Here is a 19520-nt window from a genome sequence, read left to right as displayed (position 1 = left end):
CTGTAACACTCCCACAAAACAATTCCCATGACATCAGCCCAGCTCCAGTCCCTTCATGTCTCTTGCCACACCAAATTCTCATTTCTCATCTTTCAATTGAGCTTCTCTGCCTCCTTTTGCTCCTACCTTTCTTGTTTTATTTTTCAAATTGATACCTGTCCACTCCCTAATGCTCACTCTTTGGCCAGGCCAGATTCCTACACCTTTTCCTCCCATCACACTCAAGAAGCAGTCCTCAATAGCATCACTCTGCCTTTTGCATCCGGCAGCCTCATCTTATGCTTGAACTTCACACCGTTTGATCTGTGACCCTCAAGAGCAACTTATTTTTGATTTCATATTAACAAGTACAACACCGTACTTTAGATGTCACAGTACAAAACAAAGAAAGCCTTTGACAGAGTGATGCACACTTCGAATTTGAAACATAGCATGTGAAGAAACTTGCACCTTTTTCTGAAGAAGGAGAACAAAATCATTTTGTAGTTCAGCATATGCATGGTTAACTGCCTCTTTGGTGACAACATATCAATATTCCTAGATTTTTGTTTCTCAAAAGTTTTATATCAAATTGGCCCTAGTCTAGATTAGTCTCTTCCTATCTTACATATTGAAGCCAGCCTTTGTTTTGTTTTCAACACAAAAAACTCTAACACAAAGACCTGGTTTCTTCAGCTTAAAAGCAACAACTGTTGAGCTGTCCACAATGAAGTATGCTTTAACTGTTTTGAAACATAAGAGCCATAGGTCTTACTCACAGACAGTCATTAGTATCATCTACTTTTCCAGATAAAAATAACTAGAAGGATTACATTTCACTTTCCACCTTTTGTTGGAATCCTGGGGTTCCTTTTGATCTCAAATTATCCATGAAGGATCACCTTTTATGTTCACTACCAATGCATCTCTTAAAATCCTAGAAATTTCTTGACTTTAACATGTGCAACCCAAAATAGAACTTGAAAGGCTTTGTGCTTCTGTGTGGTCTACAGCACTGACTACTGCTACTCTGTTCCAGGGTATTACAGAAACATCAGGTCTCAGATTGTAACTAATTAAAAATTTCCAAACCTACATGTTGAACAATGTTAGGGCTCAGGCATATTAGTTTACTTCTACAATCTCTGACTTCTAGCGAGAAGCTCAGAAGTTGATTTTAGACTCTGCATATCAAAATTAAAACCACAGATCCTTCAAACCTATACTTATTCCTAGTTCTTAAAAAAACCCAACAAATCAAAAGAAAATCCAAGCCCTGAAGTACATTGTTGTTTAGCTTCAACGTAGCAGTAAGCTAATCTAAGAAAGCATTTTTATTTGATTTTTCCACAGAGCACAAAAATGACATTATTTTTAATCTGCCATTTTATTGTGTAAGCAACAAGGAAATGCAACTGGGGAGTTCAGGTTCACATAAAGCTATAATCACCGACTTAGTTAAAATTAGCCAGGACAATTATTCACATGTTTCTAGTAGCTCCAGATTAAAAATCAATAAAAATGTCACCTTTAGAACAAGAGCCCTTACACCCATTGCCTTTCATGTTCTAATGCATTTCACTCACTGAACTGAGAAACAGCAGCCACGCATAAAAACTTTTAACATACCTTTCCCCTTTTCACTACGTAAATTCATCTCTGAGGACAAATTGTCACACACTACCAACAGGACAACAGAAATAAAATTTTCTAATTTAAAAGCCCTAATATGGCTATAAAAAATAATTGCAGCAACATTCATAATAATTGCTTATAAAAACCAATAAACTTAATTACAGTTACCTCCTGTCTGTCTAATTGGGCAAAGGCACACATGAAGAATCACACAAAAAGCCTCAATGATTTATTATTGCTCAGGCTGCAAAACAGTTTAGCAAAACGTGAAACAAAAAGGACTAAGGAATACATTTAGTTCAATTAATACTTTAATAGTTCCTGACACTACTTTTACAGAATGCAAGAAATGCAGTGTAATTTCACAATCTAGCTGCCATCACTACCAATTAAAATTTGCCAGCTTTCAGAATAGGGCACACTGCAATCTAAAGATGACAGAAATAAATGTTTTAAAGGCTTAGGAAATTTATAGATTAATCTTATCACAGCATATAAAGTTCCAAACCAAAGACAAACAGTAAAAATAAGGTAACGTTTACCGTGATTACATAACTTGTTAGCAAGGCAAGTATGCCATGGTGAAGGGCAGTTTACAAAGCAAATCCCAGTAGTCCTGAGTTCAACCAAAGACTTGTGACTAAAATAAACCATTATACTGGAGAGAATGTCCATTGCATCCAATGGCATCCATAAAATGTAACTGCATCGGTTGACTTTTCCTGTATAACACCGTCCAATGTCATGTGAACTGTGTGGCGTTGCAGATTAAGAGCAGTGAATGCGATAATAGCTTTCTCAGAATTGGGATACTCAGAGGTGCTGCTATTTAAGCACATCTATTTCACCTTCTCTTGAAAAGTCCATCCCAAAGAAATGATGGATGGCATGTCCAACTACTTACCGTCACCTTTACAACCTACATTTCCTGAACAAGTTTCTACACAGTTGCTCTTCTGAATTCAAGGAAAACTTTAAACCTTCCAAGGTTTAGATTTCTTTGCAGGAATCAAACCTTGTTTCCATGTGCTACTGGGAGTCTAAACATCTAATTAATTAAATCTCAGGAAAAGGATTTCCCATCTTTTCAAATTAGGTAAAAAAACTTTACAGAGAAAAGGAATACTAAACAACAGGGTATGAGCCATCCAAGTCAAGCACCTATAAAAGTTAAAATGGTACTTGACAATAATAAAGTTAATGGCAAAAATTAGTATCTTCTCTTCTGAAGCCTGTAAGCTCCACTCATGAGTCTGTCTAACCCGAGAAACAATTTCTGCCTAAAAGAATTTGTTAAATGCTAGAATTTGAGAGAGGACTCTGTAAGGGGTTCGGCAAACGCATATAGAGTTTCCAGGATATTTACCTCCTAGCAAACATATGATGTCACCTCCTTCCAAAAGCTCACACACACACACACACCCCCTGCCCCTGATTCTTCAGAATGACATCAGTCATCAGCAATGACTTTACAAGGCTGGAAGAGTAAGTATCAATTTTATGATCCTAATCTGTACTACAATACATGGCCTTTGTCTCATCACTTTTAGTCATTAATCTTTTCATCACCATCAAAGAGTTCTACTCTCGCACAATTCTACTGAGGCTCCAGCAAATCATCGCAGTCTAGAACACAGCTCTTCAGCTTTTTCTTTTTCATGGTTTTGTAGTTTCTGTGACTCTTCATGCAACTCAAACTACACAAGAAACTTTAGATAATCCTTTTGGCACAATAAAATCACTCCTAAAGGACTATGATCAGGTTACAGAAGTATTATATATTTAGATAAAGTTAATGAACAAAGCGTCATTTAGATAAATTTACTACTTTTATTTATTTCAATGAGATCGTGAGGAACATGACACAATTGTAATTGATAGAAACTTGCGGTAAAAATGTTTGTACACACAATAGCTGATAGCAGTTTGAAAAAGAATTGATTGCGAAACTGAAGTATATGGTGTTGAATTAATTATCTGCAAAATAACAACAATTAAAAGTACCAGATGCCACTCCACCATGGAGGAGACATACAAAATTACCCATCGTCTTGGGATTATGATACAAAAATTCTGAGCATAGTACAATGAACTACGTTTCAGCCTCTGCTTTACAGCTACCTAAAAGATCTGTAGTCACAATTTGCTCTTAAGATAATTTTAGTTATCTAATAACACATAATCCTTACAGAAAGAAAAATCCTGGAACTATTAAAAAGGCAATGAATCTCAGCATCAATTTTAAACATGACACATTTGAACAAGACACATTTACAATGGATCTTACATATTCTTGAAATAAAGGACTACTTACTTGATTGGCCATGTAAATTGTGAGGAGACCTCTCCTACAAACAGAAATGATAAAATTAGTGAATGAATTAAACATTTTGTTGCACACTGAAGAAAATCACTTTAAGCATTATGAATATTTTATTATTTATTATTGACAGAGGATGAACCATTACCACCCTATAGAAAACTAAGTATGAAACCAAAAATAGCACCTTGATAGCACAGTATCCAAAGCGGTGAGGAATTACATGAACGAAGCTATATATAGCAACTGCACGAGTCCTGAAGCTGTCATGAAGGGGCAAGGCACCTTGAGTTACACAGCACTTATCACAAGATAAAAGCCTACACACAAGCTAGTAACCTAAGTATACAAACTGTGGCCAAAACCTAAGTTAAACTGTGAATTTACAGGAAAACACTCGCGTGTAAACTTCTGTTTTGTGACCAGTGCTATGTAACTCAAGGCGTCTTAGCCCTTCTGCTTACATTGTCATGAAAAGTGTTTTCTACTGAGACTGCTGATGTAGAAATCTTGGCTCAGGGCAGTATGCCCTCCCTTTTCAATGCCAACACTGTCCTAGCACAGCAGCCACCACCTTCTCTTCTAACCTTTATCTAATTTCTTTTTCCCCTTCTATGTTCGGACCTGTCCCTATCTCAGCCCATAGCTCACACTGCTATTTAGACAGTAAAAGTATAAACTTGAGCTCATGCTTCCACACTTTTGCTGATGCTACTGCAGCACAAGACTGAAACTGAACCCTTGACTATGCAGATGTGAGCTGCTCCAATAACAGACTGTATTAGATGTCACTGTGCTCCAGCTGAAAAAAAAAGTTATTTTCTGTACATCATTCACAAGTCACCATCAGCCTTGAGAAACCTTACCACTTTGCCTTCATTCATTCCTCCTCTTCTTCAAAGACTACCTTAGAGACTACCAAAGACTACCTTAGGCCAAAAGTTGGAAAATTCAGCTTCAGTGTTTCTTATTGGACTTATCAAGACATTCTTAATGTCTTGAGTTCACTGTTAGCCTTGTAGTATTTGGGATTTTTCTTATTGTCCCTACCACTGTTACACACAAAACTTGAACATAACACAGAAGGCACACATTCAACCATTAAAGTTTCTCGGTTCTATAACCGAGTTCATAACCTGAACTCCTATTTGTCTTTACATCATTCAAGATTTTTTCATATTGGTACTCCACATAAAACAGAAGGTCCCTCCCCAGGCTTGTATGTGCCATTTTCTCATGACAGTTTTCAGTTTCCAAGCATTGGTAGAGTGCTTAAGAGAGAAGTATGTTAACAGAACATATCTTGCTATCACTTCAATTGCAGAAATTCCTATCACATAGTTCCCAGGCTTCAATCACCTGAAAAAAGGTTTATTCAGTATTTTCTGACCCCCAAGTTTAGGTGTTTATAACTTTGCCAAGTTACACATCCAGATCAAGGTTTTTCACTGCAGATACCTAAGGTACAGGGTTATATTCCATTCCACTTAAAAGCTTTACTGTTTTCACATCACGTTGAATTTGCAGGAAGCAATGATGCACCATCTTGAGTTCCACAAGTTCCTCTCTACTCACAGGAAAGATTGAAATTTGGCTTAAGTTAAAAATTTTAACTAGCAAAATCAGTTTGGTTTAGGTTTGGATTTTTGTGCTTTTGTTTATTTTAAAGCAGAATTATGAATCTGTTCCTTCTCCACTCGGTGCTTGTCCAGAAACAAGACTCTAGCATGGAAATCTAAGAAAAGAAAAGCCTGAATCTAAAGACCTGGTTAGGATGAGGCACACAAGAAACAAAAAGACAACATACAGGGAATTATGTCTGTAAACAACAAAAAAAAAAGTAAAGCAGCCCCTACAACTTGTAATAAAGCATCAAAATACTGTATGATGTTTCTGACCAGAAAGGGGTGAAAATTCACTCATGCAATAGACAATTCACTTCTCAAGCTGGCCTGCAACAATCACCTAGTCTTTCCGCTGCTTAGCTCAGGTGGTAAAATATTGGTACCCTGACCCTCCTGATTACCAAACTGGCAGCCAACATAGTTCCGTGTACTGGAAATTGTATTTACTTTGTTCTTGTAGGGAAAAATGGATATGTCATGTTTCTTAATTATTATTTTTTTACCTCTACGATAATATTACAAGTTTACAGTAAATATTCAAACAAAATTTACCCATGAGAGTAAACCTGGTAACTCGATACACTATGAGTATTCTGGAAAATATCAGAACCTCAATAACATCCTGCAGCAACACACTTACCTGCAAGAAGCTACCACCAACTACCGAGTGACAGATGCAGCTTTAAGAGATAGCCTGTGTATTCACAATTTTATTATATATAATGTGCACAAATCAGCATGACTATTGTATGTGCACACAATCTACTAAATTGGATGCTCTCCTGCAGTCTTTATGTCACGCAGGCAGGGATGACATGCAGGCAGGGTCTTTCAGCCTCCCGCTGGAATTTATTTTATTTATTTATTAGGTACTAAAAAACTAAGAATTTTATCTAAATAAGCTTTAGCTTCAATTGAGGTCCCTTTTGGCTAAGTGTAAAATGCAACCCGATGACCACAAAGACAAAGAAAGGAAAAGGGGCTAGAGAAGAGGAAGGAAAGAAATCAGAAGCTGCAGCACAGCTTCAGCAAGACTGATGTGAGAAGTAGGTGGTCAGGAGGAGGGAAAATGTACAGACAACAAATCTGTGCAAGGAAGTAACTTCCGGAGCTGAAAACACAGAAAGTTGCTAGATGACTGAAAGTGCCTGTGGCAAGACCGTCTCTATCTGCCGCTATACAGGGCCCTGGCTAACTCCAGGCAGAAAGTTTTCTTCCTCCAAATTAATTCTGTGACTGTTTTAAAAATAAATAGTTCCACGTTTCGGAGGGCAGGGGGACACAACTCTTCCTGGCCCTGGGCAAATGTGATCCAGCAAGCCTAACTCAACCCTGCACTCAACTGTTAAAAAGCGGGTAGAAGTTCAGCAAATGTTGCACTATTTTGTAGCAAGGACAGCTGATGGAAAACAGGACAGAAAGATGGAGGCAGGCCAAGCAAAAGGGTCACTGGTACAACCCAAGGATTGTATTAAAACTGCAGCTGGTAAATAAGAGAAGAAAATAATTGGGAAATGGTATTACAAGAGCAGGAAAGAATTAAACAACAAAAATAATTAGTCAGCCATGTCTAACCACCTGCTTCGGGGAGGTTTAAAGATACTAATGAACAGCTAACGTTTCACACCCAAAGTCCACAAACCAGTGTTGAACATTAATCTCAGGAGCACCAGCATCAGCGGGTAGCTACGTCAGTGATGGTCCAGCAAGTTCACTATGGGAAAGCCCAAGCAGATGCACACAAACCTGCCCCTCCTCCACCACCATCTCTGTCTCAGGCCATTTTCTTCCAGAGGCCTCTCTCATCAAGATCTTCATTTTGGCTTCCCACTGCCTCTCTCTCACTTCTTCAACTGACAGCATCTTGCATATCCTGCTCTGTTTCTAATTACATATGCGACCTTTAATTCAGGAAGGAAAAACACAAGCCAGGGGCAAAATTCAAGAGCAGCAGAGCAAGGCTGAACTAGGGCAAGGACAAAAGTCAGCATCCAAGAGAGCTGCATCTGTGGGACAAGAGATGGGGTGGCATGTCCTGGTCTGGCCAGCCAGTCTGTTGTGTGAAACTAAAGAATCAAAGAAAAACTGATCTGAAAATGTCTTAACAAGATTGGCATCTTTTACCTGAAAAGGAGGATTGCACGAAAACAATCACTTTTATTAATTACCCTTTAATACAAGTACCAAAGAGCAGTAGTGCTTAATATACCTTCCATTCTGTTTCTCCCTTGTTTTTCTCCCCCAATTCACACTTACACATGATTGTAAGTGAGTTTTCTTGTATGCTTGTTAGAGAACTGAGCAGGCAATGTCTCAGAGTTCAGTTATTCAGCACAGGTCACATCATCCGTGGCTGAATAATTCCAATCTCGTGGAATCCACTTTTAATGTTTAAATAACAACAGACCACAAGCTTCCAGAAGATAATTCTCTTGTTCATTTATACCTTCCTCAAATAAAAGTTTCACTTGGTAAAAATCTGCTTTTCAGACAACTTGGTAAGACCAAATTCTAGCAGCAATGTCTCTTAAACTATGGCCTATAAACCTCAACAGAGAACCACATATTTTTATGATCGTGCTGCCCAGAGGAGAGTCTAAAATAACTGTGAAAAAAACCAAAAAGCTATAGGATAAAAATAGCAAGGAAGCCTTAGCAGTGTACTGGGCTGTATTACCAGAAGTGTAGGTAGGAGGTCAAGGGAAATGATTAATCCCCTTCACTTGGCACTCACTATACCACACAGAGCACTGAGCCCAGTTTTGGTCCCCGGTACAAAACAGGCATTGATCAACTGGCTGGAGAGATTTTGACTTGACCTGAGGAAACAACATTTTCTGCGTCAAGACAGCCAAGCATTGGAACACAGACCCAGAGGGGCTGTTAGACCTCTGTCCTCAAGAAGTTTGCAAGGCTGACCAGACAAATCCCTGCTCAAAGCAGGAAGCTGCAACCGGCTGCCTTCCCAAGGCTCACATGAACAAGTTTATCATTCTACAGGAAAAAAAAGGGTGGAATGCAACTTCAAAATATCATCAATAATCAACTTCAATTTTTTTTCCACAGGTTATAAAATCAGAAGAGATTACAGTGATAAATAATCTGGCTTCCTAACTAATACAAAACACAAACTTTACTGGATTAACCACTTCTTTAAAAAGAAGAAATTTGTTTTTAAGTATTCCCAACAAAATCACTGCAACCACTGGTAAGTTATTTTAATGATACTTACCTTTACAATTTATACCCTACTTTAGACAAGTATCTGTCCTGTCACTAAAACCAGTTACATCTTTACCTCCACTGTAATGCTACAAAGTCCAACCAAGTCACACACATACCATTTCTTAAACAAAAACTGAGTTCCTTCAGTTTTTCTGCAACATTCCCTAAGATTTTAATCATATTTATGGCTCTTTACTGAACTGTCCCAATTTTTCAGAACTCATCTTCAAGGATTTAAAATTAAAATAAAGTAAAAAACAGATTGAAGATTTCCTATTCTTTGTTTAAGCAATAGTATTTTAAAGTGAAAGAAATCATTAAGTGTCACTCTCAGACTCTGAATGCATCTACCTGTAAGCAGGGTATTTATATTTTCACGCAAGTGCTGTAAATTCTGGAAAACTTATTTGATTGAGGCCAAAGTCCAACTCCTGCTACATGAGTTAAAAATCCTATTCATGCCAACAGAAGTAATGACAACTGTCCAAACCTGCATGCCAACATACTGTTTGTGGAATAGTTTCCTAAAGAATGTTTTCTTGCTTAGCTGGACATGTTATAAAATTCGAAGAATAATCTTACCTTCACAAGTAGCATAAGCTTTTGCTTCATATAATAGCAAACCATACAAAATACTGATTTTTAGAATACAACCAAAATGTTTTTTCCTACGAAACTCACTGCCTGTTCTCTCTCCCTATTTACGGTTTTCCTTCAATATATTTATGGTTTTCTTAAATACAGAGTTGTTGCTAAGCTAAAAAAACCCAACAAAAGAAAACAAAAACAAAAAAAAAAAAAAGAGAAACACACACACAAAAAAAACCCCACCAAATAACCTTGTCTGAAGGTGGGATGAAACTTTAGAACATACTTATGCTCACGGCAATTTTACCATAAATTAATTATTGCAACCTTAGCAGCATTTGAAGAAAATTTCCAACAGAAAGTAAACACCTCCTCTTTCTCTAAACAGCTATGGAAAGGAGGGTAGGTACCTGTCATTTTTAAGGTATTTCTCTCAATATTCATTCCTTCTTTTGAGTATTTCTTTCATATGTTTTGCCTTGCTCTGTCCATTTCCAATAGGCAGCATTCCACTCCTTGTGGTTTTCTCATCAATAACTTTTTTTGGCAATACTCAGTTTAAAGCATTGTTTTCTCTGTTGTCTTGTTTCAGCTAAACCACAAACCCTTCCAAGCAGACACCCTGAAATCTAATTTCATTGCAATTAATTAAACATATTTGAACTACTATATCTGCATTTTTTTTACTAGTCTTCTTGGTTTTATGATCACTTTTTTTTTTTCTTGCTCAAAACTGAAGGGGAAATAAGCAACCAAGTCAGAAATAACAGGAAATAACTACAGCAAGATGAATACCACTATGTACAAAATTCACATAAATTGACTAAACAGGCACGTCTTTCAGTGAGAATAGCCCTAGGTGTGAGCTGTAACAGGGAGCCAGTAAATTCACACCACAGGGCAAGGTACACACTGGGGCAAGTACACCACCCAGGCCCCATACCCTGCTACAGCTCTTGTAACCCAGCGTGCAGCAGCAGTTAGTAGTAGAGATGGCTAGAAGGAGCCTGAAGATGGATAAAGCAGTATATTAAAAATCTTTATGCATGTAATTAAAGAGAACATGTTCTCTGATTAAACACCCTCACTGGTAGGTTATGTTTCTCCACATATACAGTGAATTTAAACAGCTGGGGGGCAAAAAACCCACAAAAGAAAAATATCCAACTCACTGCTAAGACAAGAATAGCTTTAGCTAGCTTTGATGTAAACTAACTTCATCCCCAGTCCAAAACATCATGTTCCTACTATTTTCCAGAAGTTCTTAATGTTGTCAAACAAGCTTGACCTAAGAATAAATAGATACTAGAATGAAACAAGTCACTGACCATTTTTTGTGACCTATGTGACAAAATCTGAACTATGTGGCTTTAACATACTGAATTTATGAAAAAAATACATATTTTCCAAGTTTCCTACAAATTCAAGTTTGAATTTTATACAAATACCACTATTCATTGAGTCTGCTGCATATTCTGACAGTCATCACCTTATTTCAATGAATGATCCTTTTTTGGATGTTCTACAAAACTAAGAAATCACAAATAAAACTACTTTCAAAGGAAATCAGTGGATTCAAAGGTATATATGGGGTGGAATGTGAAAAAAGGTAAATGGCACATTAAGTTATGCTGCATTGACGTTATGGTAAATTTTGAGAACATTTGTCCTTTTAAAAAAAAGAAAGAAAGAAAGAAAGAGTTAACTCTGGCTTTAATTTCTGAACATAAACTAAGAAGCTAACATAATAGTTTGCAATGGCTCCCCAGACAGGATTTGTGGTCTGCAAAAACAGGAAGAATTCCTCCCCCCAGCTTCCCTCCCCCACACACACTGTAAAACACACCACTTTATAACCTGCAGAATTAAATCAAACACACAAATCACAGGTTTCCCCTGAAAAGAAAAAGGTCAGAATGAAGAGAGGGGTTTTTTTTCTGCTCTACAGCAGCTTGACACCACAAGCTAACCAACTATAGATCTGGAGTTGTGATTGCATCCCTGTAATAACACAAGTACTACAGATTATGTTTAGGGTATCGTTAATCTCTCACACCCACCAATTTCCTACTGACAGCTGGAGGCCAGCAGCGAAATCCTAGTGCAAAAGTTCACTTAAAATCAGCAGGAACAGATAAGCTTTCAAAATAATGCCAAAAACTATGAAAACAGACCTAAGCAGTAAGTTTTCAAGAAAGAAAATTATTATTTTTTGAGCTTAGTAAACACCAGTAGTAAATCTTTCACATGAAGACAATGTTCAGGCACATAACTTCATGTCAGAAATACACAGTTTAAGTACCCACAACCCACTGTCTTTTTTAAAGGAACTTTCTATTTCAGAATTTTAGGTTGTCTGAAGTAGGAAATGGACACCTTACACATTGGGGAAACTGAAGCTGTTCAAAACTGCAAATCAGTAATACTTGCTTTGAGCACATTACATGTTAAATAAAATGGTTTCTTGCAAATACTCAGAATTTGTTGTTCTTAAAAGGAAAGAAAATAAACTCAACAAGTTCTATGATTTGAACACATGCCAAAGAAAGGGTATGAGAAAACTGGAAAGGGAGAGAAGCCAAAAAGAGTAATACATTCCAGTTAAATTAGTACCAATAATTCTTAGAGTTTTCAGCTAGTGCAATACATGATAACATCTATAGTTTAATTTTTTTAACTGTATTATACTCTATTTTATACAGATTTTCTTTGAACATTCCCTCCCTTTTCCTCCTCTCCCAGCTTCTCTATGGAGTCTAAAGACCCAGAGTCAAAACAAAGGTTGACCTACGGGGGGACAAAAACCTCCCAATTAAAGTGTGATTTAACATCCTTGATTCCATGAAGAGATAAAAATCAAATTCCAAAAAGTTTATTAGTTTCAGAAAAAGATTGACTAATAGTAACAGAAGAAAAACAAATTAATCAAAACTCAGGAAAAGAAGAAATGCTGGATCTCCAGCGACTTACTGAATTCATATTCTTGGTACAGAAGGCCCATCTAGTGTTAAGTAAGGCCCAAATAATAGTCTTGGACAGCCGATAGTAACACAGAATTGTTTTTTTATCAGCTTAGTCAATCAAAAAGAAAACACTCAGTTCTTTTCTGGGCACCTTCTCAGTTGGGATACAACATGTGCTGCTTGGCTCTTCTGTCTGGAAGGTACGCACGTAGGGCATAAAAGCAAATACTCTCTTTTTGAGCAAAATTGCTTTGGGGATCCTTGGCAGCAGCAGGTCATTGCTTCTACATATTTTGTTGGCAATCACTACTGCTTCATAACAAAAAGAGAACATAACGAACAGAACTGTTGATAAAAATTAGGAAGGAGAGCAAGAAAGGACACAAATTTCAGAGTTGCGTAGGCATGCAACAGTCACTGGACACGTACTCAGTATATTTTGGGAGCGAGAAGGACAGGAAGAAGGAGAGAAAAAAGAAAATCTCATGTAAGACCACTACTCTAGCAGACAGCTTGGAGTTGTCCCACCACCACGGGAAATTCATCCTGCATTTGACCTGTTCTCCTCCACCTCTACCCTGCAAGCCCTTCTCAGGTTAAGAGCCATTCCCCCACACACTACCTGCACATCCCAAACCCAGCCCACACAACCTCAGTGAGAAGTGGCTCCAGAAGCTTCCAAGAAGCCCCTTGAAACAGCTGCCTTCCACTCCCCAAGCCATATTCTGTGCCCAGTTTGAGACAGTCCATTCCACAACACAAGTTTTTTGATAAGCTACTCAAATGATCAGGTTTTTCACCGATTTCAAGACTTAAGCAGTCTAACGCTCTTTTCTAGTCCGTCAAACTAGCAGCTATCGTTTTGTTAGCACGTTTAGAGCTAGTTTTCTCTTTAGACTCATAATGTTTTAATGACTACAGTTGTGATCCAATTACACTGTTTACAAAATGCCTGAAGCAATCTGCAAAAAAAAAAACAACCCCTAACACGACAAATCAATCCAACTCGATCAGGAGACTACTGCAGTTTTTCACACCGTGTGACTAACTTCTAAACGCCCTTGTACTCACAAACAGAGCAGCTATTCCAGCAGAAGTAGGGTATTGAGTCAGATGTGCCAAAATACAGCGCCATTGGCATTTTTTTCCCCTTTAGAACCCCAGTGACAGCATATTAAGTCATATTAAAAACAGGTTTCAAATCCAGTTAAGAACTATGAATTAGTCACGCAGAAGACTGATATTAACACTGTTAAGAGTGGGCCTACATCCGTAAGGGCCTGAAACACACAGGGTCCTGAGGAACAGAGGTATTGGAGGCAAACAGAAACCTTCTCTAGAAAGGCAGGCGAGCCATAAACTAAACATAAACTAAACGTTTGACTGAAAGCCATTTCAGCATATCCCTGTTGACTGAGAAGTGAATTTCTGGCAGGACATCAGTATTCGTTCGATGATGAACCGTGCCAGACACTACAGACAGACATTAACATGACTTTTCACCTACCAAAGACAGAAAGAAGCTGTTGCCAGGTCCAGTATGAATCTATAATTTTCTAACTTCAAGCTCAAAGATCCAAAATGCCAACAGTTGATACTAGAACATTTTTGCTAGTTCCTCAGTCCATTGCTCATGAGGAATGAATAACAGACATTGAAGAGGAGCTTAAAAGGAAAAAATCTATCATTAATGAAGCAAGATGGAGCACATACAAATTCCTTCAAGTAGACAAAATGACGTTGTACTACCAATCAGTCCAGACTTCTACAGTCTTTCAAGAAAATTGGAGCAGTCTGTTTAATGCTTGCCTTTTATGCAGCGGATCTGCTGTTACTGCTTTACAGACAGACCATCTTCAGGAGAAGGTTTTAACAGCATATGCTTATTTTACTAAAAAGTTTCAACCTATTTTACCAAAAAGTTTGGAGTGAAGATCGTCTGATTACAAGAAGCATTCTGCAATCCATAGGACTTATTAAAGGAAATAAAAATGTGTCATTTTCTGTCCTGGGATGTAGAGGGGGAGGGCAGGAAGGGGAAGCAAGATGTTTAACCACAGTACACTGCTGTAATCTTCAGCACAGAAAACCCTTGCATGGTTAAATATAGCAAATCATTACCATTCTAGGTTTCCACTTCCACGCTCTTCCTGCTGCAGGAGCTAACAACCACATTAATTCTTTGGGAGCAATGAGGCTACAGGAAAGAGTTACTTCAATTACAGAGAGTTTATAGGTGTGGCTCATATGGAAGCAAAGATTTCAGCTCCCCTCGTCTGTGCTATCTAAAAACAACATCCTACGAGCAGACCTGAGTATTTTTTGTAACATAAAAAAGCTATCTTAAAGACTTTCAGCCATTGCACCATTGTACCAGAGGCATCACAGGCAGGGATGTTACCTCGCCAGGTAAATGTCAAGCTTTTCACTGCCACATCAGCCAACGCTATAGCCAGCTCTCCTAGGCAGCATCCGAAGTTTATTCTATACTAGCAGAACATTTATTATTCCCCCTCTGGGAGCTGCATGTTACACGCAAGCATTCAGACACAGAAGATGTATTAAGTGTTCACTTAAGCCAAGGAAGTCCAAATGAGTGTCTCCTGGATGCTAGCGCGGAGCAGACAGAACACAGTAATTAATCCACTGTTTGTGTCATTTGAATCCAAGTCAGTCTTGCAAAACACTCCAATGTTCGGCAGCAGTCTGAATTTTGACATTTTATCTGCAGGCATTTCAAGGGAACTGCAAGTTTTCTAGGGTTTTTTTGTGGGGTTTTGGGGGTTAATGATGAAAAATAGAATACAAAATCATACTAATACTCAGATGATGAAGTCAGTTTTAGTTAGTATTCAGCCTACCAAACGAACATTTCAAAAACAGATTTGCCAAAAGCGGTCTTTGAATAACAAAAAAATATTAAATCAAGTTTCAATTATTCATGAAGCACTGCAGAAGAAGCTAGCTACACCATCACCTGGGATCTATCAGAGCTTGTAGCACTGCCCTTTGTCCACCCAGGCTGGCCCTATGTCAACTGATAGAGGTAGTCCAGAGCTTAACGAGTGCTGCCTGTGATGTCTTTACATTATTAGTCATGAAGTAACCTCATGGCTGGTGCTGTGCCTAAACTGGTAAATCCTCCTGAAACTCAGGGAACTGGAAACCATTGAGCAAATGCAGCCAGATAGTCCTGCTTGATCCAGGTCAGCCGCCCTGACTGTAACAACACTAAAAGAAAATAAACCCAGTCTGTACAGACCCACCCAGATGCCTGCAACATGTTCTCCAGCATCTTCAGAATCATAGGTACTTTTTTTTTATTTTACAAGTGATCTTCCAGTACTCTTACTCTGCCTGCCTGTATAATCCCAGAAGATGAATTGTTGACTATAAAGCCGTAGCTGCTCTCCTGCTCTTCCATCTTGTGCAAGACTTAAAAGAATCACACAAGCAAGCTGGATCAGCTCCAGGCTGAAAATGCCTGAAACTTGGTTGCTGCACCCTCCTGCAGACATGGCTACAGTTTCTCAGAAGCCCGATTAGTTTATAACCTGGGCTGACAGACTACAACTGCATGGGACTGGAATCACTCATCCCCAAGGATCCTTCTTGTTCTGTTCACAACTATAGGATTCATCTTGCCACTTTTGCCACCTGAAGCGGATGAAATCCAGTTTAAGAACAGTTATCTAGACTGCCTTTGTAACTAAGGCACATAATTGTAGTTCACTGAATTGATTGGGAAGAGATGACTGCTATGAAATAGTAACACGCATTGCAGATGGTTAGAAAAGTTGAAGTGTTGACTGCAACCACTTATTTTTAAAAGGTATGGAGAAGTACAAGGATTGTATCTGTCTCTTATGTGCATACACAGAACCATGAGGAGTAAAGGGCAGGGGGTGAAGGATAGACTGACTGTAGGAGTAATTAAGAGCACAGTATGGGAGAGATTTTTCTTGCATAAAGAACAAAATTATTTCCACTGTTCATTTAAATGCAGAATCTTTAACTCTACAGCTACTTTTACAAACAGAGCACATTGCTTACATCTTGCTAGTAACACTGCATCTTTTCCTAACCCACAAAGGACATGTTTTTCCCCTTTACACACGACTGCTGCACAATCCAGCTGCAACTTCACTGACAGCCTTCCCTTCCTTCATCCACTAGGTCTGGGTGACCTTATCATAGAAGGACATCAAATTAGTTAAACAGGACTTTCCCTTTGTGAACCCAGGCTGACTGTGCCTGATGACTCCATTGTTCTTTAAATGCCTTTCAAGAGTACAAAGTACAATCTTCTCAATAATTTTTCCAGGAACTGTGGTTAGTCTTATATGTCTGTAGTTTCCTGGGTCCTCCTTCAAATCCTTCTTGTAAATCAGAATAACACTGGCTAGCTTCCAGTTGCAGGGACCTCCCCAGATTCCCAAGATCTTTGGTAGATGACCAAGAGGGGTCCTGCCATAACATTTGCTAGCTCCTTCAGAACTCTGGGGTGAATCCCACCAGGCCCTATGGACTTAAGAATGTTCAGCTGATACAGTCCATGCTCCTCTGACTCTGGGAACTGGGCAGCCCAAGATCTGTCAGTGTTAATAAAGACCGAAGCAAAAAAAACCATTGAATGTCTCAGCTCTTCCTTCCTCCATATGTCAGGTGACCATCTTCAACAAGTATCAGTCCAATTGTTTTCCTGAGACATCCTCTTGCTATTGACATGCTTTAAAAAGCCCTTCTTGTTGTCAGAGACAACACTGGCCAGTTAAAACCCTGAGCTTTTGGCCTTTTGTGTCTTCTGCATATGCAAAGCACAGCTCTCTAACCTTCCTGCACAGCCTGGACTCACTTCCATGTCTTTTTTCCTCTTGAGCTCCACAAGGAGTTCCCCATTCAGCCAAGCTGGTCTTCTGCCCCCCTTGCTTGACTTATGACACAGTGGAACTGCCTGCTCCTTACCCACCACTTAAGATGGTTCTTAAAAACTGACTTCATTAACATTGATTTAAGTAAACACAGTTAAATCAACTTCAGGAACTTTTTCTAGAACTATAACAGTAAGTGGAAAAAAAGAAATTTCTTTGAAAATATCTGCAAAGTTGGTATTTTGTCACTCACTGTCAATGATACAACCTACAGAGGTTATCAGTCTCTCTAGTGTAAAATACCAGCCTATTGTGGTTTTTTTCCCCCCAAACTGGAGACTGAGTTTGTCAGGACAAACAGCATAATCCAAGTGATCCCATTTCTCAAAAAGATGAATTACTTGAAATCATTGATTAGAAATACTTCAGCTGTGCTGGCAAGAGCTCCCACTAAGATCCAAAATCAGCAAGAGATGCTACTTGCCATGAAAAACACTCCCAAGAGCTGCCCATACTGAGCTACCTGCCATTCACAATCTTCCCTCAATTACAGCATCTTCGAGATGGACTCCTGCACTCCCATGTAACCTTGAATAATCAGCATATTCTCTCTTTCTTATAAGTAAGAGCAACCTGGTCTAGTGGAAGGTGTCCCTGCCCATGGCAAGGGGGGACGGAACTAGATGATCTTTAAGGTCCGTTCCAATGCAAACCATTCTATGATACGGATCTATAACCACAGCAGTAGCAGCCCTCAAAGCACACAGCAAAACATGTTCAAATGCTTACATGCTGTTACTGTAAAAACACAGACCTCTCAAACATTGGGTCTCACCAAGGCAGTTGCTGAAGCGCAATGGATTTTAACATATTTCTGTTTAGAAACAGAAAGTGTTCCCATTAACTTCCACAGCTTGGCTCCATATTTCACAGTAATAATCACCCTAGAGGAATAAAACTCCCAATTTGTTTCCCTGCTAGCTGTCCTCACCAGATTACACCACAAAATACTCATGCTTGTGATCCAAATGTGAGGGGGTTTTCACTACAACACAAAAAAATATGCAAAAATATCATCCCTCCACGTAGCTTGCTCTCTCAATTTCTTACCTGTAGCAAGTAAGATAAATGTTTGCAAAAACACTTGCTGTATTAAAAGAGTTTGTTTTGAACACCACTCACCCATCCTGGTGATTTACAGTTTCCCTAAAATACAATGTCAAACCGAACTACTGTAAAACATTCTGAGAAAGGAAATTGTCACCTCAAGTCTAAATACACTATACTACTCTACAGAGATACAAACCAACAGATTTGTATTTGAATGGACAAACTTAAACACTTTATTTATTTACAGCATATACTTTTTACCATTACTGTGCTGCCATATTCTTCCTTTATAATGTATTTAGTCTAATGGTATTTATGGCAAGCAAATAAAACAGTTGCTGTGAGGGTTATCAGGAGAACATACACAGAGTGTAAAAATTCCACACTGCTCTTACACAAATGTTTCTGGCACTTTTCTAAGCATAGTAATACTTTTGTTTCCAAGAACACTAAATATATGTGTATATATATAGATGCTCTCTATAATGTGCACTGTTGCATTGTATCACTTTTTAAATGCACGTGCTTTAAATACTTCTGTAAGAGTTCAGTATAACGAATTTTTTTGATGAAAAACACACCAGTTTTCAACTAAAACCATATTACCAATAGTCGCCCAGAGCAAGATTTTACAACCAAATTATAAAAGCCCTAAATCTCAAGTTTTATAATACCATCAGTGACACAGTCTTAACTGTAGCAACGAGACAGGCGCCGCTATAATGTTAACAGCCAGAATGTAAACATTAATGCAGCCTAAGGGGGGAGTAGGGGGCAATCCCAGAAGGGTCCCTTCAGAACTGCCACAGAACTTTTAGGTGCCTGTAGTTAAACTTTCTTTGGCTTAATTACTTAAAAAGGGCAAGGGCGGGGGGGGGGGGGGGGGGAGGAGTTAACCAAGCAGCAAGACAATTAATTTCATTAAAAATGGAATTGTGTCCCTTCTTAAAGTTTTAGTTACAGTTCTGGAAAATCACTAATACATTATTTTTTGTGCAAGAGCCCAACAAACTGAAGTGTGCCGTTTAGCTATTAGCAAAACACAACTTAAATGGTTTTGAAACATCAGCACATGTACAAAACACCAAAGAGAACATCATTCTTTTCCCTGAGAGTAATCACAGAGGTCAAATACGCACTTTTCACTCACCTATCAGACTTCTTTGTCTTAGCAATCAGTAAGGTACAACCAATCTCATCAGAT

The 19520-nt window shown here is 38.5% G+C and overlaps 1 protein-coding gene across 1 annotated transcript in view; it reads right to left on the bottom strand.

Moving 5' to 3' along the window:
• Positions 1 to 19520, bottom strand: part of TMEM135 (transmembrane protein 135) — a 189654-nt gene that overhangs the window by 145271 nt on the left and 24863 nt on the right. The window contains exon 4 of the mRNA XM_055701808.1: positions 3929 to 3962. Within this exon, the coding sequence (XP_055557783.1) occupies positions 3929 to 3962 (34 nt within the window). The remainder of the gene's footprint in view (positions 1 to 3928; positions 3963 to 19520) is intronic.

The sequence above is a fragment of the Falco cherrug genome, chromosome 2, assembly GCF_023634085.1.
Source record: "Falco cherrug isolate bFalChe1 chromosome 2, bFalChe1.pri, whole genome shotgun sequence".
Lineage (NCBI taxonomy): Eukaryota > Metazoa > Chordata > Aves > Falconiformes > Falconidae > Falco > Falco cherrug.
Note: the sequence above shows the minus strand (reverse complement) of the source record. Positions and strands in the feature narration are given on the sequence as shown.